Source organism: Nymphaea colorata, chromosome 3 (genome assembly GCF_008831285.2).
Source record: "Nymphaea colorata isolate Beijing-Zhang1983 chromosome 3, ASM883128v2, whole genome shotgun sequence".
In the NCBI taxonomy this organism is placed as follows: Eukaryota; Viridiplantae; Streptophyta; class Magnoliopsida; order Nymphaeales; family Nymphaeaceae; genus Nymphaea; species Nymphaea colorata.
Genome location: NC_045140.1, coordinates 2,944,973 through 2,971,819, shown reverse-complemented (window position 1 = coordinate 2,971,819; position 26,847 = coordinate 2,944,973). Strand labels below are relative to the sequence as shown.

At 37.7% G+C, this 26,847-nt stretch overlaps 1 protein-coding gene across 1 annotated transcript; it reads right to left on the bottom strand.

The window, feature by feature from the left end:
• Nucleotides 1-12,880: 12,880 nt before the first annotated feature.
• LOC116250501 (very-long-chain 3-oxoacyl-CoA reductase 1-like) lies at nucleotides 12,881-16,786 on the bottom strand. The gene is made up of 3 exons (XM_031624151.2): nucleotides 16,084-16,786; nucleotides 14,415-14,484; nucleotides 12,881-13,378 (listed from the first exon to the last, which is right to left on the bottom strand). Exons 1-3 carry the CDS (start codon nucleotides 16,734-16,736, stop codon nucleotides 13,115-13,117), a joined length of 987 nt encoding a protein of 328 aa, XP_031480011.1. The 5' UTR covers nucleotides 16,737-16,786; the 3' UTR covers nucleotides 12,881-13,114.
• Nucleotides 16,787-26,847: the final 10,061 nt, after the last annotated feature.

Below are 26,847 nucleotides of genomic sequence, written 5' to 3'. Positions count from 1 at the left end.
TGACAGGACATAAATTTTAAACAATTAGGTTGCATTTCTCCTTAATAAGCCACATATATACGCACATACGGATTGCATGGTAATTGAAGGGTTTAACGGATGAGTTGTCGGGTGAGTAGGAGAAGTGTTTCGTCCTACCATCCAAGAAGAGAGCTGAAACTTTCCAAGAAGGGTTTTAAGGGATAAGAACCTTCTCTAAATTCTATGATGAGCCAAAAAATTCTCGTTAAGAGGCATTATAAAATTTGAAATATTTAAGAGTACCAATATGTAAAGGAAAATAAAATACCATGACAGTATAATATGAAAATGAGTATTTTTTTTGTTGGTATGTGTAGATAATTACTTACATAGTACCCACACCTGCCTCTACCGCTGTAAAGAGCTCTTCATGGATATTAGGAAGATAAGGTTAAGATATGATTCAAATCATTTCACACATATGTACGATAGCTGTCTGTATAAATAATGCTGCCATGAACATGTGCAGGGAAGTTTCTTGTGGCATCATCCACCTTGAAGTTATATTTTGGCAAGGAACCCTAATTTTGTTGGAAAGATGTTGGCGGAAAGTCTCCCCAGCCGGATGCATATGAAAGAGGCTAGCTCCAAACAGGGATTCCACTCCCCTTAACTCCCTCTACTCTCTAAATTCAATGGAACAGTAAATATTGCAGTTAACAAGTGTAGAGCTTTAAAAGCAACAGAACCACCATAGTCCTATGTGTGTTACTTTTCTGGGTTATAAACGGTGGTAAGTACAATATTTGAGTTGAAAGATGTGCCATAAGTCTACTCAAGCCCCGAAGAAGCCAGAACTTATGAAGCATAAATATATGATTTCAGAGGTTTTTACATTGAAAGCCGATTCTCTTTATAAATAAACCTTGAAAAAAAAAATAGAACTGCTCACAGTGTGGTGAATTCTCCCATAATATACTAAAAAGAAGAAGCCAGGGTTTGACTTATTAAATATTTCTTTCATTTTAACACGATCTGTGAAGTTAACCATTGAGTTAGTGATAAGGAGGGCTTGACTGTTTCTCTCTTCATTGTAACACCATTGATGAAACTTCAATACTGTTTGGTGGACGATTGCACTTCAGAGAGAACTTATTCTATAGAATATATAGAAGTTACCTTGCCTATTGGATGCTCTCAAGGTGAGATAAAGAGTCTTGTGTTTGAGGAGGCCCCCAGGCTTGATAACGAAGTTGGAGGAGGCCAGTTGGCCGTTAACCAACAATAAATACGTATTTAATTGTGTTTCCAACCACTTCATATGAATTATAGGCATCCGAGCAGTTGAGATGTCCATATCTACATTCATCTGTTTATTTTAATCTCGTCTGGATCATCATATGGTTAACTAGCAAGAGTTTTTTAATGAGATCTGCGTCAAATTGACTAGCTATTATGAACAAAAGCTACTTTTGACTTTCATTAATTCATTCAGCTGGTCCCATAATGATTATACATATGTATGTGTGTGTGTGTGTGCATGCGCAATACTAACTATGCTAAATAACTCTTTCTTCATCAAATAATGCTTAATAAGCGTTTAATGGAAAGATAAATAACATATATATAACATTTTAATCTTGCAAAAGCTGAATGTTGCCAAATTGTTAAAATTTAAAATGAATCCTAAGAAAAACATGTCTATATTGGCATTAGCAATAGTTTATGAGCAGCATTAGCTTTATACATATATATATATATATATATATATAAATGTTTGTGTGTGTGTGTGTGTGTTTTAAAAAATTTTGTTCCATGTTAAACTGACGAATCGGTCTACGTGATCTGACTTGACCTATAGGTTTTCTGGCTTGTATGCATGGCTTTAGGGTATGAACTGGATAGGGAATGGGAGGATCTTCATCACAAACACGTGCATGGCTTGGGGAAGCTTTTATGGCCAACTATATCGGAAGCAAATTATTGGGAACAAAAATTAGGAGCAGGCGACCATGTATATACATTAATTGACAGTAACATGACTGCATATTCATGGTCCAAACTCAGGTTTGTAATTGTAATTTGAGAGCAGTAATATGCGTTTCTTCTATTTTCTTGTGACAGGACATAAATTTTAAACAATTAGGTTGCATTTCTCCTTAATAAGCCACATATATACGCACGTACGGATTGCATGGTAATTGAAGGGTTTAACGGATGAGTTGTCGGGTGAGTAGGAGAAGTGTTTCGTCCTACCATCCAAGAAGAGAGCTGAAACTTTCCAAGAAGGGTTTTAAGGGATAAGAACCTTCTCTAAATTCTATGATGAGCCAAAAAATTCTCGTTAAGAGGCATTATAAAATTTGAAATATTTAAGAGTACCAATATGTAAAGGAAAATAAAATACCATGACAGTATAATATGAAAATGAGTATTTTTTTTGTTGGTATGTGTAGATAATTACTTACATAGTGCCCACACCTGCCTCTACCGCTGTAAAGAGCTCTTCATGGATATTAGGAAGATAAGGTTAAGATATGATTCAAATCATTTCACACATATGTACGATAGCTGACTGTATAAATAATGCTGCCATGAACATGTGCAGGGAAGTTTCTTGTGGCATCATCCACCTTGAAGTTATATTTTGGCAAGGAACCCTAATTTTGTTGGAAAGATGTTGGCGGAAAGTCTCCCCAGCTGGATGCATATGAAAGAGGCTAGCTCCAAACAGGGATTCCACTCCCCTTAACTCCCTCTACTCTCTAAATTCAATGGAACAGTAAATATTGCAGTTAACAAGTGTAGAGCTTTAAAAGCAACAGAACCACCATAGTCCTATGTGTGTTACTTTTCTGGGTTATAAACGGTGGTAAGTACAATATTTGAGTTGAAAGATGTGCCATAAGTCTACTCAAGCCCCGAAGAAGCCAGAACTTATGAAGCATAAATATATGATTTCAGAGGTTTTTACATTGAAAGCCGATTCTCTTTATAAATAAACCTTGAAAAAAAAAATAGAACTGCTCACAGTGTGGTGAATTCTCCCATAATATACTAAAAAGAAGAAGCCAGGGTTTGACTTATTAAATATTTCTTTCATTTTAACACGATCTGTGAAGTTAACCATTGAGTTAGTGATAAGGAGGGCTTGACTGTTTCTCTCTTCATTGTAACACCATTGATGAAACTTCAATACTGTTTGGTGGACGATTGCACTTCAGAGAGAACTTATTCTATAGAATATATAGAAGTTACCTTGCCTATTGGATGCTCTCAAGGTGAGATAAAGAGTCTTGTGTTTGAGGAGGCCCCCAGGCTTGATAACGAAGTTGGAGGAGGCCAGTTGGCCGTTAACCAACAATAAATACGTATTTAATTGTGTTTCCAACCACTTCATATGAATTATAGGCATCCGAGCACTTGAGATGTCCATATCTACATTCATCTGTTTATTTTAATCTCGTCTGGATCATCATATGGTTAACTAGCAAGAGTTTTTTAATGAGATCTGCGTCCAATTGACTAGCTATTATGATATGAGCAAAAGCTACTTTTGACTTCCATTAATTCATTCAGCTGGTCCCATAATGATTATACATATGTATGTATGTGTGTGTGTGCATGCGCAATAGTAACTATGCTAAATAACTCTTTCTTCATCAAATAATGCTTAATAAGCGTTTAATGGAAAGATAAATAACATATGTATAACATTTTAATCTTGCAAAAGCTGAATGTTGCCAAATTGTTAAAATGTATCCTTAAAAAAAACATGACTATATTGGCATTGGCAATAGTTTATGAGCGGCATTAGCTTTATATATGTGTGTGTGTGTGTGTGATTTAAAAAATTTCGTTCCATGTTGAACTGATGAATCCGTCCGCATGATCTGACTTGACCTATAGGTTTTCTGGCTTGTATGCATGGCTTTAGGGTATGAACTAATAGGGAATGGGAGGATCTGCATCACAAACACCTGCATGGCTTGGGGAAGCTTTTTATGGGCAACTATATCGGAAGCAAATTATTGGGAACAATAATTAGGAGCAAGCGACCATGTATATACATTATTTGACAGTAACATGACTGCATATTCATGTAATTGCAATTTGAGAGCAGTAATATGCGTTTCTTCAATTTTTCATGTGACCGGACATGGATTTATAACAATTAGGTTGCATTTCTCCTTAATAAGCCACATATATATGCACATACGCATTGCATGGTAATTGAAGGGTCTTAAGGGATGAGTTACCGGGTGAATAGGAGAAGTATTTCTTCCTACCATCCAAGAAGAGAGCTGAAACTTTCACCTTTCCCCCACCCCCCTTTAGGGTCCCCATCAAAGGTGACAGTATTGGGTCAGTTTCAATTATCTCATTTGCTATTAAATGCACTATTTCATGAGCCTGTCTTGTCTTGTTCTTCAAGCCTTCACTAGGGACCAAGCTAGGAATTTTCACTATGAGGGTGAACTTAAGCTAGGAATTTTTCACTATGGGGTGAACTTTAGTTTTAAAGTTTTAATGGAGGCCGATCAAAACATAAGAGAAAAAAGAAGAAATAACAACTACATCTCTTGTTAATAACAACAATTAAAAAGAAATAAACTTAGCTGGTTCTTTCCTGGAATGTAGTAGTTTTATTTTTTGGTTTGATCAAAAAGTGGGAAAATAGGATCCTTTTACATTGAGGGCTACACACACACACACACACACACACATACACACATATATATATATATATATATATAGAGAGAGAGAGAGAGAGAGAGAGAGAACCTAGACTATGGGCGATACTGCTGCTACTACGGCTTGTTAGAAACTTTGAGGGTTAGAGAGAGAGAGAGAGAGAGAGGGTAAAAACAAAGAGTAGAAACATAACATATAAGAAGGTATTATGCCATGTTAGGTTGACTTACAAAATGACCCCCACTTTTTATTGCATTTAAAACCAGGTTAAAATCTCCCCATTTTTATCCTATGCCCATTTTAGGTATCCAAAATTACAAAAATCGTACCTAGTTGTAAGCGAGCCTACTCCAGTTAATTGAATCGAGTTCACGCAAGTCAAACCCAATTCTGAGCTCGATTCGAACATAACTGGGTGAGTCCTAGTCAAGCTCGAGTTGGTGCAACTCGTTAAACATCCCCAGTAAGAAAGGCAATGCATTGGAAAGCATGTGATGAAAACCTGACAAGTGGTAAAAAGGTGATGGTGGGAACCTAGGACGCACTGGTTGGGTAAATGAATGCCTAAACGTTGAAGGTGATCAAATGTATTAATGTAACTGGTGATGAAAAGCCAGGATGACAGCTCAAAGTGAAGAATCACAAAATTAGAGAGGGGTCTTTGGATGCCAAAAAGGAGTCGGGCTAACTGTAGCAAAATAATAGAAAATGAGATAAAAGTTGGGAGATGAGACTAAGGGCCAAGAAGGGATGTCAGATAGAGACAAGTAGTCAAGGTGAAGGAAAAGAGGGAGGAAGGAAAGAGGCAGAACTACATTATTGCTGGTGTAGGCAAAGGTGAAGGAAAAGAGGGGGGAAGGCAAAGGCGGAGCTATATTATTTCTGCCCACACCAGCACAAAAAAAATACATTATTTACATACTGGAACGAGAAAAAAAAATTCGAAAAAATGTTTTCACCTCTCACGGTGGAAAGATATTTTGGGAAAAAAAATTTCGATTCCAGCCTCAACGGTCACAAATATTTTTCCACGTTTGAAAGATAAACTGGAAAAAATTTTAAAATTTGAATTTTTTTTTTGAGATACAGGGTTTTTCCAGCCCATCAAACGGGCTCTTAAGATTTGAAACTTAGATTTGGACTGCCCTCAGCAAAAAATTTCTAGCTCCACCATGGGAGAAACCACAAGTGAAAATCACACTAAGCATGAGGGGCTGGGTGGTCAGCATGGATGAGCACACAAATATAGGAGTCAGAGACTGCAGACGCCAAATCCATGAGCAAAGCACCTCATCGGTACGACATAGGTCGGGATCCCCAACATGATTGGTGCAGATGCCGAGTGACAATATCCCAATGCACCAACCAAATAGAGGAGCATCACCACCGTAGAGGAAGCGACGAAGGATGATGTTAAGGCATCTAACAACGATAGGGGGTTGTTGGGGGACAAAGCATCCAGGAGGGTCGATGTTAGTCATTGTCTAACCAAAGTAACAAACTTGGTTATATGCACCATATTGGTGCACGATTTTTCCGTGCATTAGTATGGTTAATGACTAAAATACATTTAGTTCATACTGAAAAAGAAACATTAAATGAAAAAAATAAAAAAAATTATGGAAGACATTTCTTTTTAATAAATTACCAAATTGACATTCTCTCCTTTACTGCACATAGTGCGCCCTATGCAAGTAACTTTCTCTCACAAAGTAAGCCATAGAAAGGGAAAGCAACTCTCCTTACCAGCCTTGGAGGCGAGCCGACTTCAGTTGTTTTAAGGAATCCCAAAAAAAGGAAGTTGGAGGGAAAGAGAAAACCAGAAGACCAAGATATTCTAAAGGCAGATTGGCAAATCTACCCAATGCATGCTTCTACAAAGAGCATAATAGTAAAGTCAACATGATGCAAAGATAGGTGGCACTTAGTGGTAGGGGCAGAGCCAGGATTTTTTTTAAGGGTGCGCCGAACAGTTCAACCTTTGGATCCAGTTAAGGCTAAACTGAATTCGAATCCAAACAATATATACCACCACTAAAATTTTTTAATTTTTTCAATGTAATTTTTTTTTTAATTGGCTGGGGTGGGGCGATGGCCTAGGTGGCTCTCTCCCTCTCTCCACCCCTGCTTGGCGGGTTAGAGAGGCCGAAAGCAAACTCAAAGATCCAGAGGAGGAGCCAAGTTCAAGGGATTTGTTAGCGAGATGGTCCCAATGACTGCGAAGAGAGAGATTGATGGTTGACCTTACCCATCTCTCCATGTCATTAGAATTTGAATTTATGTAATGAACTTTGACAAACAAAAGTCCAATTAATAATAGATTTAGATTCACCACACAACAGCCGCTGATCTTGATTGCTAATCTTACCCATCTGCCTGCTTGAAGTTGAATTCATTAATTTAATGAAACAAAAAAAAAAGTTCCCAACAATGATTAAATCTAGATCGATTCTCTACAGAAAAACCTTCCCTTGTTGAAATTAGATAAAGGCCCAAAAAGTTACACACACTACCAAAAAAATATTTTCATTGATGCAATAAGGAAAAAAAGCATAAATGCATTAGTAATTAGTAAACATATTCTCAATAATGCATGGAAAGTAAAGTCCACGTCAGAGAGGCCCTGATTTCTGTGAGAGGACCACCTTGGGCTTGGAGTGCCGGAGATGGCCAAGGGGATCTCTGACGTTGGCATTGTTGCGTCAGATAAAAGCTCTTCACTGATCGGGTAGGTGATGCATCAGTGAAGTCCGCTGTTTTAAACATCACGGCAGGGAAAGTTTGGAGCCCCCACACTCACAGTTTTCTTTGCAACAAAGTCAGTAAAATTATCAGTGACAGACCTTTCACTGTTTCAGTGTTTTTACTTTCTCCGTAAGTAAAAACACTTTTTACTTAGTGGCAAAAGGGCCATGGCCCGGGATATCCCATCCATTTATTGATGCGAAAGAATAAGAGAAACTAGGTCATAAAATCTGACTACCAATTATTAAAGGGTGAAATGAAATTGCCTGGCAATTCAATGGGACTGTTTATTTTAAAGGAGCTTTTTCTTTCTCATATCTTTCTATATATAATTGCTAAAGCCATGCTATTATTGGTATATATAATTGCTAAAGCCATGCTATTATTGCCTGGCAATTCAATATTAGCATTAGTTCAACTTTTTACTATTGATATTTTGTGTTTAATTTTCTATTACATTTATCACCAGATAACATTGATTAATTTAGGTATTCTTCTATGTCACTAGACTTTCTACTATTGATACCTGTTTGTGGGAATGATGATGGCCTTCAAAAGCTGCCCTCTCTTGGTAGAAGTAGCAGTTTCTCTACCCCATACATTCATGATAAACACTCAACAAATCAGAAGTGAAGGTATGCTTTTGGACACAGTTGCTTCCTCTAAATAATGATCTTGTTGTAATCTAGTGCTCAAGTACCGGTTGTTCATGGGCACAATTGTTTTCTTGCTACTATGTATTGACATGTTGTAGTTTGAATACTTCCCAGTTATTACTATCACATCTATGAGTAGAAGTACTTGCTCTCAGAAAAGTTGGAAACTATCTAAAGTTTGTCCATTATTAACCAGCCTACAACAGAAATAGAATGCATCAATCTCAAGTGGTATCACCAAGGATTACAAGGTTGTATACTTATCCTACCACCAATTTGTATTTCCTTTGCATTTATTCAGTCAATTTAACATAATTGATCTTCATTGCCATTGAGTTTTCTAAAGACATTTCATCACTTTATGATGGTTTGTCCATTTTGGAGAACAATAAACTTGCACGATTCTCACCATCAGAAAATGTTGGTCCGAAGCTTGCAGAAGTTTCATGCCTTCATTTTGACATGTAGTCCCTGCATCTGAGGGGTTAACACGGTAATAGGAGTAGGGGACTACTTGACAGAAATCCAGCAACATCGATGGCCTTTCAATCTCTACATACTAGGGCCGACCCAAGGCAAGGCTGGCAGGGTTAGGTATGTCAATGGATTAGATTCGAATACGATGTAATATCCTTGATCATATCCATTTTTTCGGAGATTCACATATTCAAATTTGAATGTCGATTCAAATTCGAACAAAAAATAAAGTCATATCCGAATCTGAATCCAAAATCCGATTTCATAATATTAATATGATCCAAATCCGATTTTTACATTCATATTCGAATCAGAATCCAAAATTTGAACCAAATTTGGCCGATTTTAAAAGTGTAGAAATTTTGGATATGTAATATTTATGTTAGATCAGAATTTGATCAGATATTTATGCATGTCCGAATCTGAATTCTACTGGATAAACCGAATCGGATCAGATTTTTTAATCACATATAATTTTTTTTCCCATATCTGATTTTTTAGAATGGTTCGGTAGAATATCGAATCCAAATAAAAAATATTGGCATCCCTAGTTAGAGACCATTACTCCCCCTCCGTCCACGACTTTGGAAAATCATCGTTTACATTGTAATATTTTTCAAAAATCTAATTTTGGCATTGTGAAAGTTTTGTAAACTACAATTAGCCCCTACGAAAAAAAAAATCTGGCCTTCTCAATAGAAGATCCTCTCTGCCGCTGTAGACTACAGACACATCTCAACTCCCATGAACACCAGCCTACCCAATACATAAAAATACACCGAATGTTAGCCTATAATACATAAAATGTTATTGTTGATACAAGTCACAACGGCAATTTAAGTTTCTTTTGGGGGAGGACTTGGATATTAGAAGTGAAATTTACATTTGGTAACTTAAACTGAACAATTAGAAGATTGTATGCGCAACACACTTAAAGCAAGCTTTTGGATGTGAATGTAAACATTGGATTCAGATTGTGAATTAATCAGATTTTGGACTCCGGTTTGGATATAACTTTTCTTTATTTTTACTCGAATCCGAATATATGAATATCGGAAAAAATGAATACAGTTAAAGATATATCCGATTTGTTGACATACCCAGCTACAGGGTACCTCGCGCGTCTCAGCAACTTGCTGATATACTTGAATTGACTGTAGCATTTGGATCACAAGAACCAAAGTAACTACTCGTAGGCTCTTGAATTTGCTTTTCTTATGTATTTATAAAATTATACATGCCACTGTTTTTCAATATCCGATCTCTGTGATCATGTCCATATCGGATATTCTGTTCCTCGATTCACTTGTTATCACATTCCATTTGTCCTCTGCCTAGTTGATGGACCAGGCTGGTCTTGATCTGTGCATGTGATTAACTTAATTCTTATTACTATGCATCTGCGCTTACCAAGAAAGCCTTTTTGATAACTGATGCCCACCTTGTGGCCTATATTTCTGAGCAATATTTGAAACATGCCGAGAGGTTGGGGATTCCTCTCTCATGGAGACCTTATACAGTGTGTAGGAGGCTTGTAAATTAATGCAGTTATGAATGCTTATGCCAATGAATGTGTTCATGGTCTGTTGATTTCACAATTGCTTCTTTCTGATCACAAGATGATTTTCTTGATTATATGGTTAATTTACTTTCAAGCATTTAGTGTGTGCCTGTACATAGTGTGGACACTTTTAGGAATGCATTGGAGAAGCAATGTGGGAAAAAAGAAAGAGAGATAGAGAGAAGCCAGAAACAGAAATAAGAAGCCTCAAATGGCTTAGTGTAGCTGGTCTGAGGGCTGTGCCAGTGAGAGTTCCATCTATCAGCAGTACTTCAACTAAGTTACTCGACTGCAAATGATGGTAGTGCAAAATTTCAGTTGATGGTTGTACAATGGGTCCACCTTGGTACCGAACCAGCTCGACACATTGGTGCAATGATGTTGTACAAGCAGAGGTATGAGAAAAATGATCAGACCTTTCAGTGATAAGGTTGGCCTTTTCTTTTTTTCATAGATCCACTTCCCAGCTGAAAGCCAAAGCCTCCACCCAATCCTTTGTTTTCCTATGTCGTTGGCAGTTGGAACACTTTGTAAGTGTTTCAAGAATCTACTTAACATGAAACACAAGAACTAGGTGTCTATGAACTTACCTCAATCTTTAAGGTATATTCATAAAACATTCACAAAGTGTTTCATCAAGTAAAAGACCCCTTACAGTACATGGCTGCTTTGGTGGCCTTTTCGTTTTTCTGTTTACGGAAAAAGATGAGAAGTTGCGTGGGGTTTTCAACTTTGTCACCACCTTCCAAATCATGGTGAAAACTGCTGTTTCATTATATGCCACAAAAGAAAGAGACCATTTCCTTCCTGATCGTGACTTCTTCCCCCTTAGTACCGTCACAATATCTTGCCCAGATTTTGAGCATATATTTTTCGATGCTTTGGACGCATCTAAAGCGCCCGCCCTTTTGTTCATCCCGGAATCTACATTTTGATTTCTTGAGAGAGTCTTCTGTTCATCTGCTTCGGAACCATTGACCACATTAGATCTTACAGTTCACGTGATGCCACCCACGTATGCCTTTTGCAGTTACATTAAAAATTGAAAAATGTACATTTGGACTTGAAAGCTCTCTCTCGCCAACTGGTGTGTGGTGTAGCTAATCGGACCTACAGCACATGGACAGTGTGTCTCTAGTTTGATTCTCGTAAATGTTACCCTTCAGTTGACATTGAGTGGAGGAGGTTCCTTAATCCTTGCTAGTATCAATGGAAATGCATTTTACAAAGTGGGAGATCATAAGGAACCAGTGGCACAAATCCTGAATGGAGGATCTCCTGGCTGTACTCAAAGCATTTCCACCCACATTGCAGTAGTCTTGGTAGTGATCTAAATGGTTCAGACTTAGATTGGATCGACCATTTACCATATCAATTTCTATTGGATCTTCCCTAATTCTTGTAGGGCTTAGATTCAGATTTGGGATTCAAATTTTAAAATCGAAACCAAATCCAGCTTTTACATCTAATCAATCAGGTCGCATCCTTGTCGGTTTTTTGTCATAGAAGCAGAATCAAATACATAAACTACAAAGTGAATCTGAGTCCAGTGGCAATTTAGGTCCTTTTTGCTTTCACGGATCTGAGTAAAACTATCCAGTTTGGGACAATGTTTTAGTAACAACCCACCGCCTCATAAAGAATGGAGCCCTCGAATTCCCCTTGCTCTCAGGGTCGTTTGACAACAACATTCTATTATTACTGTTTTATGAAATTGTTTTAAAAAATAAGGCAAATTCATGGAACGCTTGTTACAGTGTTCCATGAATCTTGCATCATTTTTTTGGGGAATTGATCATGGATAGTAACAAAGCACTTGCAAAGTCGGGAAAATTTGCACAATGCACTGCACTCTTTGGTAGTGCTTTGCACCAAGCAGCTTCGTTGGTTGGAATGCAGTATCCCAAGAATGCAGTTAAAAATCGCACACATATCAGGTTGCAGGACAAAAGCCTAAATTGCACATTACAGAAAATGAGTAACTTAGCTTTAGCTTCCAGAGGGGTGTGTGTGTAAGGATGCATGTGCGAGAGAAATCTTTACAATTGAAAACAGTTAGCTTCCTCTATGGTCAGTCTTAAAAAAAAAAAAAACTATCATTAAAAACCATCGCAAAATGTGCATTGGCGACCGTACTTGCTGGTTCCTATTTACAGAATGCACCATTTATAGATGTTTTTTGGTGATATAAAATTGAAAAAAAAGATCATTCAACCCATGGAGGTAGTTTGCTGTTATATATATATATATATATATATATATATTACTACCAGGCCTTCATATACCAGATTAGATGGAAATTATCGATACTATCAATTCTTATGAAATCAAATGATGAAAATTAAATTGCAAATATGAAACCCAAGTTGTATTTCAAAGAGTTTGAGATATCCTTCAAAAAAACCAAAAAGGTATCATTTAAAGGAACCTTTATTTCATTCTTTCATTGAGTATTTTGAACACTTGAAAAAATAAATTAAATTTTATATTTACAACATAATCTCTACCATTTGATTTTCTTGGAATTGACTGGCTAGATTATTCACGTCAAAACATGCTATATGAGGGTTTAGAGCTCTCTCACACACACACATACATATATATATATATATATATATATATATATGTATAGAGAGAGAGAGAGAGAGAGAGAGAGAGAGAGAGAGAGAGAGAGAGAGAGAGAGCAAAGCTTACTAGTTAATTTGTATTTGATTGCAACAATACCGCAGTAAAATTAGGATTATCTAGTTATTAATTTGGGGAGAGAGTATAGTATGAGATATAGTTCTGAGAAAGATGAAACAGGTTTTGCATTGAAAATCAGAATATACATGCACAAAGCCTCATAATTGCAGTTTCATTTTACCCTTTTTTAAAAGACCTAGCCGTTTTTCCAGGTTCTTAGGCGACAACGGGAACATGCATGCATGAAACAGCTAGATTTGGTGAAATTTAGAAACAGAAATCATCAGCAGAAGATGATCATGAGACGCCGATGATATTTCTCTATCTCTTCGCCCTATGCCTTGAGACGATCATTCTCCTCCTTCTTCTTTTTCTTCTCCTGTCGGCGGAGCATAACTCGAAACACTACCAAGTTGAGCAGCGCTTCGGGCAACAGGCCGACCGCCAACCACAGGATGGAGTGAGCCCAGTGGGGCGAGCAGACGGACTGATCATGGTTGCCTATCCAACGCAGGCACCGCTCTGCATAGTCATCAGCTGTGGGAACGAAGAGCGAAGCCTTCACGGCTGACAATTTCGTCGCCACGAAGAATGGGGCCTAGGAAACAAGCAAGTAGAAACTTTCCAATAAAGGAACATAATTATCTTTTAGAAATAGATCAGACCGACTAAAGAAAGGAATCCCATCTGCAGTTTGTTTGCTTGGATTTAAGTTCTAGGATTCCAAAAACCAAATTAAACAGTGGTTTAGAGATGATTAACTTGATGGGTGTCAAGTAATTGGAAGCCTAGATCATGTCTCAGCTCTGCCATTAGTCTGTACTTTCGTTAAATTTTTCTCTGATGAGTGTGCAGTAGAGATTTAGTAATATACAAACAAGTGTGATTAAAATCAGTTGCTAAATATAAAAAAAGGAATCGAATCCTTTGCAGTTAGAAAAACAAATTAAACCGAAGTTGGTTATATGAACACAGTACGCCGTTGTTGTACCGGGTGCACATGACCACCTCTTCTAAAATCTAACCTACTTGCATCCCTAGCTGCTGAGATTCTGAGAGAGTAAAGAACTGCCACCTTCTAATTGCAGCATGTCTGACTTTAATAGCTTTTCTGGAAAGCAGGAAGTGATTTGAGGGAGAAGGTGATCATTTATGTATAAACATTTATAAAAACCGCAGCAATGAATAGCAATTTAAAACCTAAATTGAATATTAATGAACTAGACTTCCAATTACTGAATGCTTCCTCTTAAAGAGCCAGCTGTCCGGTGGTGTATCCAGCTCCAAGGAAAAGGACACTAGTCTGTATGTGACTATATCAGAGAGCAGGTAGTGATAGTTGGTCATTAATTTGAAGAAGTACTGACTCAAAACTGCGGCTACGCTTGCAATAAATGTAGTATTAAATGCTTGGCATTTCCCCCCAAGAGATGTAGCGGCCGACTGGATGGCAAGACGGTTCACTTTAAAGGGATGTGTGTTGCAAAACCCATGGTAGTGTGCTACTTTTCTGAATCACCAAGCATGCTCTATAAATTCGGATGGGGAGGCAATAAATGCGATGGAAAAATAGCACCTCACCTTATGACAAAAAAAAAAAAACTTACTACTGATCAATAGAAGTTTAAACTTACCTGACACTGCACATGGATGCCAAATCTTTTGTACTCAACATTGAGGGTTTTGGAGAAATGATGAATATATCTGGAACAAAATTGACTGATGTGAGAGAGTGAGAGAGAAAGAGGGAGTTAATTTGCTGAAAAGTAGCTATGGCTCATAACATACTGATCTCCACATTTCATATTGTTTTACTGCAAATAGACTTTAATTTGCTGCAAAGTTCTTTACGTTCAAGTATGAAAATGATCACAAGCGCTCTCATCCATTTGCAATCCACATGTTAAGGATTTCTACCCAATTTGCATAAGAAATTCTCACAAAACGACATTCAAATGTCGTGGTATAACAAAATAATGATTTTAAGTTTGAACTTTTTTCATTTGACTACTCTTTTCTATGAAACTGCCAGTCAAAAATTAAACGCACGTACTTCTGTAAAATTTCCATAATAATAACAATATAACTATTATTGTTATTATTACTGTTGCATTATATTAATATATCAACTCTTGCCCACAAGCATTTTGATGGACACTGAGCTTTTGTAAGTTTGACTCAATTAATTATGCATATTATATAACCAGTACTTCGTGTATAGACCCCAGGCTGGAAAAACATCAATACATGCAAGTGATTATTCAAAGATCTAAGGAGCATATTTAATCGGGCATTGATTATTAAACAAAGATCTAAGGAGCATATTTGATAAGACATTGATTATTAAACAAAGATCTAGGGAGCATATTTAATAAGGTCCACATGGCATGACTGTACTATAGCCGTTCAGAAAATTCTGTCATGATCTTGGCCAACTTGATCGGGTATTCAAGTCATTGGATATTATTCTTTAGGAGTTGAACTATTAAAAGAGCACCAATAATGAAATATTAAATTTTTAAGAGAGCACAAATATGTAAATAAAGAGAAATCCCCTGAAATATCAAGATAGTAATAAAAATTCTTGTGGGTCTATTTTCTCATTTGCCCACACAATGTCCACACCTATCTCTGCCTTTGATTGGATGTGCTGGTTGCTATTTAGTCCATCCATGCTTTATCCTCTTTATCTCAAATTCTTGAAAGAAATGCTTTGAAAGTTCGAGGATGTTGTGAGACAGAGGCATAAGCAACGCCGATGTTATACAAAAAATGCACAAAACATAGTGTTATGTAGACAAAATATAAGTTCCCAAAAATCAGCTTTTGTCAGTCATATACCAATTTTAAAGCATGAAGTGGCGGATAATACTACAAAACATTCCCGGGTTCTAAAATCATGGGTAGATTTCATGGCAAAAAGGAGAGAACAACTAAATTATAAACATAATCATAAATATTGTTTACAGGTTTTAAATGGCGAGGTTTTTCTCATATACCGTACAGTAAAGTTTCTTTTTTAGTAAAATCTCTACAATTTTTAAGAAATTAAAAAGAAACATCCTAGAAAATGCAAAAAAAAATAATGTGAAAGTCAAAATGCAGCAACAGAAAATATGAAAGATGCAAAAAATCTTGAAAAAACGCATTTTTTGGAGTTTCTACATTTTGAATACTTTTTCAAACAAACTGGATTTTTTTTTGCTAACCTATTTTTAAAAGTATAAAACCATTTTTTTTAAAAAAAAAAACGCATTTTTTGTTACTATGAAATTTATAAGTGCTGAAAGAGAGAGAACTTACGCTTTGGTTGCACCATAGAGAGCACTAAAAGGGTAAGCAGGCAAGACAGATCCGGCAGCAGAGCCAAGGTTGAGGATGACCCCTCTCCTCTTCTTCACCATGAGAGGAAGCACCACATGGGTAACCCTAGTGAGCGCCTCCAAGTTCACTCTGATGATTCTCTCCACATGCTCTACATCAACCTCATGCATGAACCGAAAATAAGGCAAACCCATGCCAGCGTTATTGATCAGGATACCAACATCCAGCTCCTTGATCCCTTCCTCAATTCTCTTCATTCCCTCATCAACTTCCTTGGAGAAATCATCCACAATGCTTCGGACCTTCACAGATTTGAACTTGGCGTGGATCTCACCGGCCACCGAGCTCAGCTTGGCCGGGTTGCGGCCCACTAGCACCAAGTTCAGGCCGAGGCGAGCCAGGCCGAAGACGATGGACTTGCCTATGCCATCAGTAGGGCCTGTCACAACTGCCCACGAGCCATATTGCTTAAGGTCCTTCATGGGCATGAGGAAAGAATCCCAAACCCACTGGGAAAGAGACAGGAAAGCTTTGAGAAGATGGAAGAGGCCAAGGACTGTGCAAAGGACGAGCAAGATTTGGAAGGCCATCGCGACTTTCATGGAGGATGTTATTGACAGAACTGTGTCCATGGAAGAGGGCGGTGCTGTCAAGTGGAAGGAGAGGCTTACTAGAAGAGAGTTCCTTGAGTACATGCCTGGAGTCTACTATGCTTATATAGAGTCATCGGACCTTTATTTTATCTTTTCTTGGAACTTATTTTCATGCGTTTGATATGATCTAATTCTAACGAACACTTTCTCATAGCGACGCAACTATGGAATATTTATTGCATTATAGCTTCCCAACCACCGAAATCTGATATAGATACATTGATTTTGGTACAAGTAACGTATCTTGGTTTTAATGACTTCGAATGTACATAGAGTTTGAAGGGTAACTATCCCTTAGTTTTCTGGTTAAGAGGCAATATAAAATTTAAAATATTTAAGTACCAATATGTAAAGGAAAAAAATTACCATGAAATTATCAATATGAGAATGAGTATTCTTTGTTGTTATGTGTAGATAATTACTTACAAAGTGCCCACACCTGCCTCTGCCGCTGTAAAGAGTCCTTCATGGATATTAGGAAGATAAGGTTAAAATATGGTTCAAATCATTTCACACGTATCATTTCACACATATATATATGACAGATGAGTGTATAAATAAAGCTGCCATTGAACATGTGGAGGGAAGGTTTTTGTGACATTCATCCACCATGGAGTTAGATTTTGGCAAGGAACCCTAATTCTGCTGAAAAGATGTTGATGGAAAGGCTAACCCAAAAAAGGCTCCGAACAGGCCGGATATATATATGAAAGAGACCAGCTCCAAACAGGGCTGACATCCCCTTAACTCCCTCCTTTCTCTAAATTCATTGGAACAGTAAATATTGCTTTTAAAAGCAACAGAACTACCATTGTCCTGTTATGTTCCGGTGTGTTACTTTTCTGAATTACAAATTGTGATAAATCTAACATTCAAGTTGAAAAATTTACCATAACTACACTCAAACCCCCAAAAAAGTCAGAACTTTAGGTTTTTACATTGAAGGTGGATTGTCTTTATAAATAAACCTTGAAAAAGAGAACAGAACTGTTCACAATATGGTGAATTCGAGCATAACATACTAAGGAGAAGAAGCCAGGGTTTGACTATATCTTCCAAGCTAGATAGCCAAGTTGGAGGAGGCCAATTGGCCGTTGACCAACAATATGCATTTAATTGTGTATCCTACCACTTCATATGAATTATGTGGATCCGAGCAGTTGAGATGTCAATACCTACATTCATCTATCTATTTTTAATATCGTCTCGATCTTAATATCTTTGACTAGCCAGAGGTTTTAAATGAGATCTACGTCAAATTGACTAGCTATTATGAACAAATGCTACTTTTGACTTTCATTAATTCATTCAAGCTGGTCCCAAAATGATTATACATACGTATGTATGTGTGTCTGTATGTGCATGCACGATAACTCTTTCTTCGTCATATAATGCTTAATAAGCATTTAATGGGAAGAAAAATAATATATATATGACATTTTAATACTGCAAATTCTAGATGTTGTCAAATGGTTAGAATTTAAAATTTATCCTTAAAAAGAAACAGGACTATATTGGCATTAGTAATAGTTTGCGAGCAGCATTAGCTATATATATATATATATATATATATAAAATGTGTGTGTGTGTGGTTTAAAAAAATTCGTTTCATGTTGAGCTGATGAATCTGTCCACATGATCTGACTTGACATACAGGTTTTCTGGCTTGCATGCATGGCTTTAGGGTATGAACTGGATAGGGAGTGGGAGAATCTGGATCACAAACACTTGCATGGCTTGGGGAAGCTTTTATGGGCAACAATATTGGGAACAATAATTAGGAGACGGCGACCATACATATACATTATTTGAAAATAACATGACTGCATATTCATGGTGCAAACTCAGGTTTGTAATTGTAACTTGAGAGCAGTAATATGCGTTTCTTCTATTTTCATGTGACAGGACATGAATTTTAACAATTAGGTTGCGTTTCTTCTTAATAACCCACATATATGTGCACAAATGCATTGCATAGTAGTTGGAGGGTTTTAAGAGATGAGTTGTCGGGTGAGTAGGAAAAGTATTTCGTCCTACCATCTAACAAGAGAGCAAAAATTTTCACCCTTCTCCCCACCTCCTTAGCAAAGGTGACAGTATTGGGTCAGTCTCAATTATCTCATTTGCTATTAAATGCACTATTTAATGAGCCTGTGTGGTTCTTCAACTTAGCCCCTGTAACTTGGAGGCAGGAGGAGAGAGAGGGGGAGTGGCCGGCAAAAATTGTGGATGGACTACTGTGTGGGGGCTTCTGTCCCGTGCAAGAGACAGTGGTCAAGATTGGCAAAATTATAGACGAGCTACTGAATGGGCTTTTGAACTGCCGTGCAAGAGAGATGATAAAATAGAAATTCATTGCCAAAATGAGCGATAAAATGTCGCCATGACACAAAAACCAAGCAAATCATATGAACCAAGCCAACAAAAAAAAAAGAAATGTAGTGACCGGGCTAGTTGAGCCTCCACTAGGGACGGAGCTAAGAATTTTTCACTAGGGGCAAACTTTAGTTTTAAAATTTTAACAACTGCATCAACTTAATAACAACAAATTTCTCGAATGTAGTCGTTTTATTGTTTGGTTTGATCAAAAGAGGGAAATAAGGTTCTTTTTACATTGAAGGTTTTATATGTGTGCCTAAATATATATAGAACCTCGTTGACGCCTGGAACACGATTGTTGCGATGATGGGAGATACTGCTGCTATGAGGGTCTGAAAAAGAGAGAGAGACAGAAGATAGAGAGAGAGAGAGAGGTAAAAACAAAGAGTAGAAACATATAAGAAGGTATTATGCCATGTTATGTTGACTTACAAAATGACCCCCACATTTTATTGCCTTTTAAACCAGGTTAAAATCTCCCCATTTTTATCCTATGCCCATTTTAGGTATCTAAAAATTACAAAAAGCAGTACCTAGTTGTAAGCGAGCCTACTCAAGTTAATTGAGTCGAGTTCATGTAACTCAAACTCAACTCCAAGCTCCAATCGAGCTTAGCTGGGTGAGTTATAGTCAAGCCCAAGTTGGTGGAACTCTTTAAACATCTCTAGTAAGAAAGACAATGCATTAGAAAGCAGGTGATAAAAACCAGACAAGTGGTAAAAAAAAAGGTGTTGGTGGGAACACAGGATGCATTGGTTGGGTAAATGAATGCCTAAACGTTGAAGGTGGTCAAATGTATCAATGTAAGCTCATAAGAGATGGCAGCTCGAGGTGAAGAACCACGAAACTAGAGAGCAATCTTTGGAGACAAAAAAAAAAAAAAAGAGTGGGGCTAAAGGTAGCAAAATAATAGAAAGTGAGAGAAAAGTCGGTGCATGTGACCAAGGGCTCAGGTTGTCTGAGAGAGACAAGTAGCCAAGGTGAAGGAAAAGAGGGAGGAAGGTAGAGGCTGAGCTACAATATTGCTGGTGTGGGCAAACGTAAAGAAAAAGAGGGAGGAAGGAGGATGCAAAGCTACATTATTGCTGGTGTGGGCAACGGTGAAGGAAAAGAGGGAGGAAGGCAGAGGTGGAGCTACATTATTTCTAGTGTGGGCAATTGCCACACCAGAACAAAAAAAATACATTATTTACATACATGAACTTCTTTAATTTTCAGTTTTTTTTTATATGAGTGCCCTTTAAGATTTGAAACTTAGATTTGAAGTGTCCCTCAATGAAAAATTTCTGGGTCTACCACCGGACAAATGATGCTATGTAGGACGACAAATGGAAGACCGAAAAAGAAAGAAGTTGGGGAAGGGGGGAAAAGTAGGGGTGGACAAATCACACAAAGCATGAAGGGTTGGGAGGTCATATTTAGCAGTGATGAGGGCACAAAGACTCCCATGAAGGGTTGGGAGGTCATATTTAGCAGTGATGAGGGCACAAAGACTCGCATGAAGGGTTGGGAGGTCATATTTAGCAGTGATGAGGGCACAAAGATAGGAGTCTGAGATTGCCAGATGCCAAAGCCATGAGCAAAGCACCTCATTGGTACGACATAGGTTGGGAACTCCAACATGCCTGAGGTGTCCATGACGAGTAACAATATCCCAGCGCACCAACAAAACAAAGGAGCGATCACCACCACAGAGGAAGCAATTGAGGATGATGTTAAGGCGTCTAACAACAATAGGGGGGCTTGTAGAGGGACAAAGCATTGAAAAGGGTCGATGTCAACAAACCTCGTATATGCATTATATTCGTGCATAATTTTTTGTGCGCCAATATGGTTAATGACTAAAATACCCTTAGTTCACACTTAAAAAAAAAATTAATTGACCACCCAATAGGCTGCCCATGTTTGAAAGTTGATAAAAGGCCGGTCAAACATGCCAATTACTTTGTATTCAAAAAGTGAGTGCTGATGTTGATTGCTAGTCTTACCCATCTTCCTGCTTGAATTTGAATTCATTAATTTAATGAAATTTTGCAAAGAAAATAGTATCCAAAAATAATTAGATGTAGATCGATTCTCTATACAAAAACCTTCCCATGTTGAAATTAGATAAAGGCCCAAAAAGTAACACACACTACCAAAAAATACACTTTTCATTGCTGCAACAAGGGAGAAGAAAAGGCATCAATCCATTAGTAATTAGTAAACATATTCTCAGTAATGCATGGAAAGTAAAGTTCAAAGAAAAAATAGATGTCCCCGACTTTAAGCCGCGGACGTCAGAGTTGCCCCTGATTCCTGTGTCAGGACCATCTTGGACTTGGAGTGCCTAAGGTGTTCTAGGGCATCTCTGACGTTGTCATTATTGCGTCACGTAAAACCTCTGCATTGATGGGGTAGGTGGCGCATCAGTGATAATGTTTTAGGGCACGCCAGGGAATGTTTTAGGGCCCACGTTCACAGTTTTCGATGCATAAGTGTCAGTAAAAGTATCAGTGACAGAAAACTATGCTAAAATGTCAGTAAATGTATAAGTGACACATCTTTTACAGTTTCAGTAAAACCTTTATTTGACGTTTTGCTTATTTTATTAACATTGTTCTGGCGTAAGTAAATACACTTTTTAGATAGTGGCAAAAAAGGGCCACGGCCCCTCCTCATTTTCAGAGGAGGTCATAGAATTCCGAAGAAATCGGGCGGGTGATACCCCATCCATTTATTCATGCGCAAGGGTGAAATGAAATGTCCTGGCAATTCAATGGGACTATTTATTTTAAAGGAGATTTTTCTTTCTCTTTTTTTTTTTATATATATAATTTCTAAATCCATGCTATTATTGGTACCTTTAGGTCACAATATTAGCATTAGTTCAACTTTCTACTATTGATATTTTATGTTTAATTTTCTATTACATTTATCACCAGATAACATTGATTAATTTAGGTACTCTTCTATGTCACTAGACTTTCTACTATTGATATCTGTTTGTGGGAACGATGGCCTTCAAAAGCTGTCCTCTCTTGGTAGAAGTAGCAGTTTCTTCTACCTCATACATTCATGATAAACACTGAAGAAATCAGAAGTGAAGGTATGCTTTTGGGCACACGTGCTTCCTCTAAATTATGTTCTTGTTGTAATCTAGTGCTCAAGTAGCGGTTGTTCACGGGCTGAATCCAAAATCTAATTTCATAATATTAATATGATCCGAATCCAATTTTTACATTCATATATGAATCAGAATCCAAATATTGAACCAAATATGGCCGATTTTCAAAGTGTAAAAATTTTGAATGTATAATATATATGTATGTCTGAACCTGAATTTGACCGAATAATTTGAATCCAATAGATTTTTTAATCACATACTAAAATTTTTTTATATCTGATTTTCAGAATGGTTCGGTTGAATATATGATCCAAATCAGATATATTGACATCCCTATCTGGAGACAATTACTTCCCTCCGTCCACGACTTTGGAAAATCAACTTTTACATTGTAATATTTTAAAAAAAAAAATCTAATTTTGGCCATGTGAAAATTTTGTAAACTACAATTAGCCCGTATGAAAAAAACTCTGGCCTTCTCAATAAGAAGATCATCTCTGCCACTGTAGACGACAGAGCTCAACTCCCATGAACACCAGCCTACCCGATACATGAAAAATCCGCCAAATGTTAGCCTATAATACACAAAACGTTATTGTAAGTACAAGTCACAAAGGCAATTTAAGTTTCTTTGGGGGGAGAACTTCGATATTAGAAGTGGAATTTACACTTGGTAACTTAAACTGAACAACTAGAAGATTGTATGCCCTATACAATTTAAAGCCAGCGTTTGGATGTGAATGTAAACATTGGATTCAGATTGTGAAATAATTGGATTTTGGATTCCAGTTTGGATATAACTTTTCTTTATTTTTACTTAAATCTGAATATATAAATATCCGAAAAAATGCATACAATTAAGGACATATCCGATTTGAACAGATTTGTTGACATCCCCAGCTACAGGGGACGTCACTTGTCTCAGCAACTTCTTGAATTCACTGTAGCATTTGGATCGCAAGAACCAAAGTAACTATTCGTAGGCTCTTGAATTTGCTTTTCTTATATATTTAGAAAATTATGCATGCCATTGTTTTTCAATGTCCGCTCACTGTGATCATGTCCGTGTTGGATTCTGTTCCTCGTTTCACTTGATACTACATTTCATTTGTCATCTGCCTAGTTGATGGACCAGGCTGGTCTTGATCTGTGCTCGTGATTAACTTAATTCTTATTACTATGCATATGCGCTTACCATGAAAGCCTTTTTGACCACTTATGCCATTTTGTGACCTACATTTCTGAGCAGAGAAGTTGGGGATTCCTCTCTAATGGAGGCCTTATACAGTGTGTAGGAGGCTTTGAGAAGTGAACTATGTAAATTAGTGCATTTATGAATGCGTATGCCAATGAATGTGTTCATGGTCTGTTCACAGTTGGTTCTTTCCGATCACAAGATGATTTTGTTGATTATATGGTTAATTTACTTATAAGGATTTGGTGTGTGCCTGTAAATGGTGTGGACTCTCTTAAAGCAATGTGGGAAAAAGAAAGAGAGATAGAGAGAAGCCAGAAATAGAAATAAGAAGCCTCAAATGGCTTAGTGTAGCTGGTCAGAAGGCTGTGGGAGAAAGAGTTTCATCAGCAGTATTTCAATTCTTGTGGGTGTTAAGTTACTGGACTGCAAATGATGGTAGTGCAACATTCTAGTTAAAAGGTATACCATGAGTTCATATTGGTTCTGAAGCTGTTCGAGACACTGGTGCAGCAACCATGATGTTGTACAAGCAGAGGTATGAGAAAAATTATCAAACCTTTCAGTGATAAGGTTGGCCTTTTCTTTTTAATGTATACCCACTTCTCAGCTGAAGGCCGAAGCCTCTACCCAATCATGTTTCCTTATGTAGTTTGCGGTTGGAATACTTTTACGAGTGTTTCAAGAATCTACCTAACATGAAACACTAGAGTTAGGTGTTTATGAACCTACGTCTTAATAAAACATTCACAAAGGGTTTCATCATGTAAACGGCCCCCTACTGGACAAGGCTGCTTTCCTGGCCTTTTCATTTTTCCGTTTAGGGAAAAAAGCTGGGAAGTTGCGTGGGGTTTTCAACTTCGTCTCTGTACCAAGCATTCGAGTGAAGTGCACCGTCACCACCTTCCAAAACATGGTGAAAACTGATGTTTCATTATATGTCACAAATCAAAGAGCTCCTTTTCTTCCTGATCGTGATTTCTTCCCCCTTAGTAGTATCACAATATTTTGGCTGATCGTGATTTCTTCCCCCTTAGTACTATCACAATATTTTGGCCCCAGATTTTGAGTGTATATTTTCCAATGCTTTGGACGCATCTAAGGCTCCTAACCGTTGGTTCATCCCTGCATCTACATTTTGGTTTGTTGAGAGAGTTCTTCTGTTCATCTGCTTCCGACACCAGAAATGTTCAATGTCACGACCAAATGAATTTGGACCATGCATTCACCATTGGCCACATTAGATCTTCCAGTTCACGTGATGCCACCCACATATGCCCTTTGCAGTCACATCAAAACTTAAAAATTGTTTTCCAAAGAGAGCACATGTTATAATCTGCCATGTCAGTTTGGATGACTTATGTAAATTTGGACTTGAAAGCTCTTTCTCGCCAACTGGTGTGTCGCGTAGCTAATCGGACCAACAGGTAAGAGGTTAACAACCCACCGGCTCAAAAAGAAGGGTAGAGTCATGAGCTATATTGGGATCTGAGTGGGAAACAATACACCCATTAACTATAGTGGTATAATCCCACTAAAAAGTAACACTCACTAGAATTCAACTAAAACCAATTATGTGTCTTCTATACTATCATCCTTTTATAGTTCCAAACAAGCTATTTCTTCATTTTGTGCCCAAGAATATTATAAAGAGTTCAGATCCCAACTCATTTTATCTCCCAAGACAAGTTTGTGGCTAATCTAGGTTGATTAAATGTCTTCTGCTGATCAATGTGGTTGAAACTTGAAAGACCTAAGAGTCATAAGGGGAATAAAACCCATAATTGAAGGTTCAGATTGTGTTGAGAGGAAATCCAGGCGGGTGGTTGGATAACACCTCAAAACCAGAAAACCTGGATTTGTCTTCAAAACTATATTCTTGGAGCATTTTGGTTTTGTAAAAGAAAGCAAAAAAAAAAAACCTAACCTTTCTTAAATTATTGAGTTCAAAAAACAGGTTTTGGATGCGTCACAAAAAACAAAAAGGGGCTTTTAAAGCTCATTAAAATATTTGGTTTTCATAAAAACTAAGTTTCTAAAAACTGGATTACATGAACGCCCCCTAAAAGTTGTGGGGATAGGTATCGGTTGAAGAGAATGATTTGCCAAAGATGGAGGGAGGGGAGGGGAGTAGTTGAGCTGTGCAAATCATGGGAGATTTTAGAAAATTGCCTCGTGGCCTGCTGCTTCTTACGGATCAGTCCTCCATCCTCCAGCAGAGGCGATACAGCAATGACTCCCAGAGATCACATAAAAAATGTCAGAGCAAGCGAGGAAGAAGAAGAAAACGGTAATTTGGAGAGGTAAACCGAGAGAGAAGGTTCTCATAGAGGATCTCAGATGGGCAGGGTGCCGTCAAAGTGGACGGCCCGTGTTCTCCTTGAAAAAAACAAAAGCACGGCGTCGGAAGGGCCCAATTCCTCACCTCGCGTCGGAGAACCGGCGGTGTCAGCTGTGATGGGCATCTTCCTTCCTCTTTACGAAAAAGCGCCTCCCTCTTCTTCATTGGAAAAAAAATGTGCTGGCCAGTGGCCTCTCCTTCGCCGCTACCCTTCCCATGCCCGTGGACGTCGGCGGCTTCCACCACACTTCTCCTGCTGAGGGCCAACATGAGGATAGTTGTTGGTTGGGCCTCTCCCACCGCTCCTTCTCTTTTTTTTTTTTTTTTCAAATAAGAGGACCTCTTTTATATATATATATATATACCCAAACTATCGTAAAAGTACAAAAGAAAAAAAACTAAAAAAATTTATGAGAATGCTCGTATCACTTGGAGGGGCACTCCGTGCTAGCAAAAATGAGATCCACTACTGCGTAGCTAGTTAAACTAGAAGTTTGTCGATTTCGATGGGTGCTATATTCTTATGTTTTAGGCGGTGAAACGCGACATCTAAATTGAAGGGTGTCATGTTTTATCACTGACACCGACGCAGCTCAGGATCTCATAGACAAAAGCATTGAAAGACACTTCGAACAGTAGAAATGACCTTCTCGCTCACCCAAACTACTCACAACTCAAAACTTTTGAAAGAAAATCAAGATTATATTGTAAATGGGTCTTCACTCGAGCATATGAGTGCAAAACTTGGTCTTTCATGATGCACCATTTCATTGATTAACATATGCCAAAATAGACTTTCTACAATTGCTTGGCAGCACAAAGTCTCATGAATATGTTGTAAAGATAATGACAGATTCATTGGTCTTAGCATTCAATGAACCTACCACAGTGTGGTGATACGATCACATAGTGTTCTTACTAACAAACAACCCCAATGTTACTTGGCTGTGTGTACATTGTTTTGTTGTGAGCCTATAGAGCCAGATAACTTTGGACCACATGTGATAATAACAATATACTTACAAGTAGAATAGTTTTTTGGGTTGGGGGTTTCTGTGTGATGGTAGCC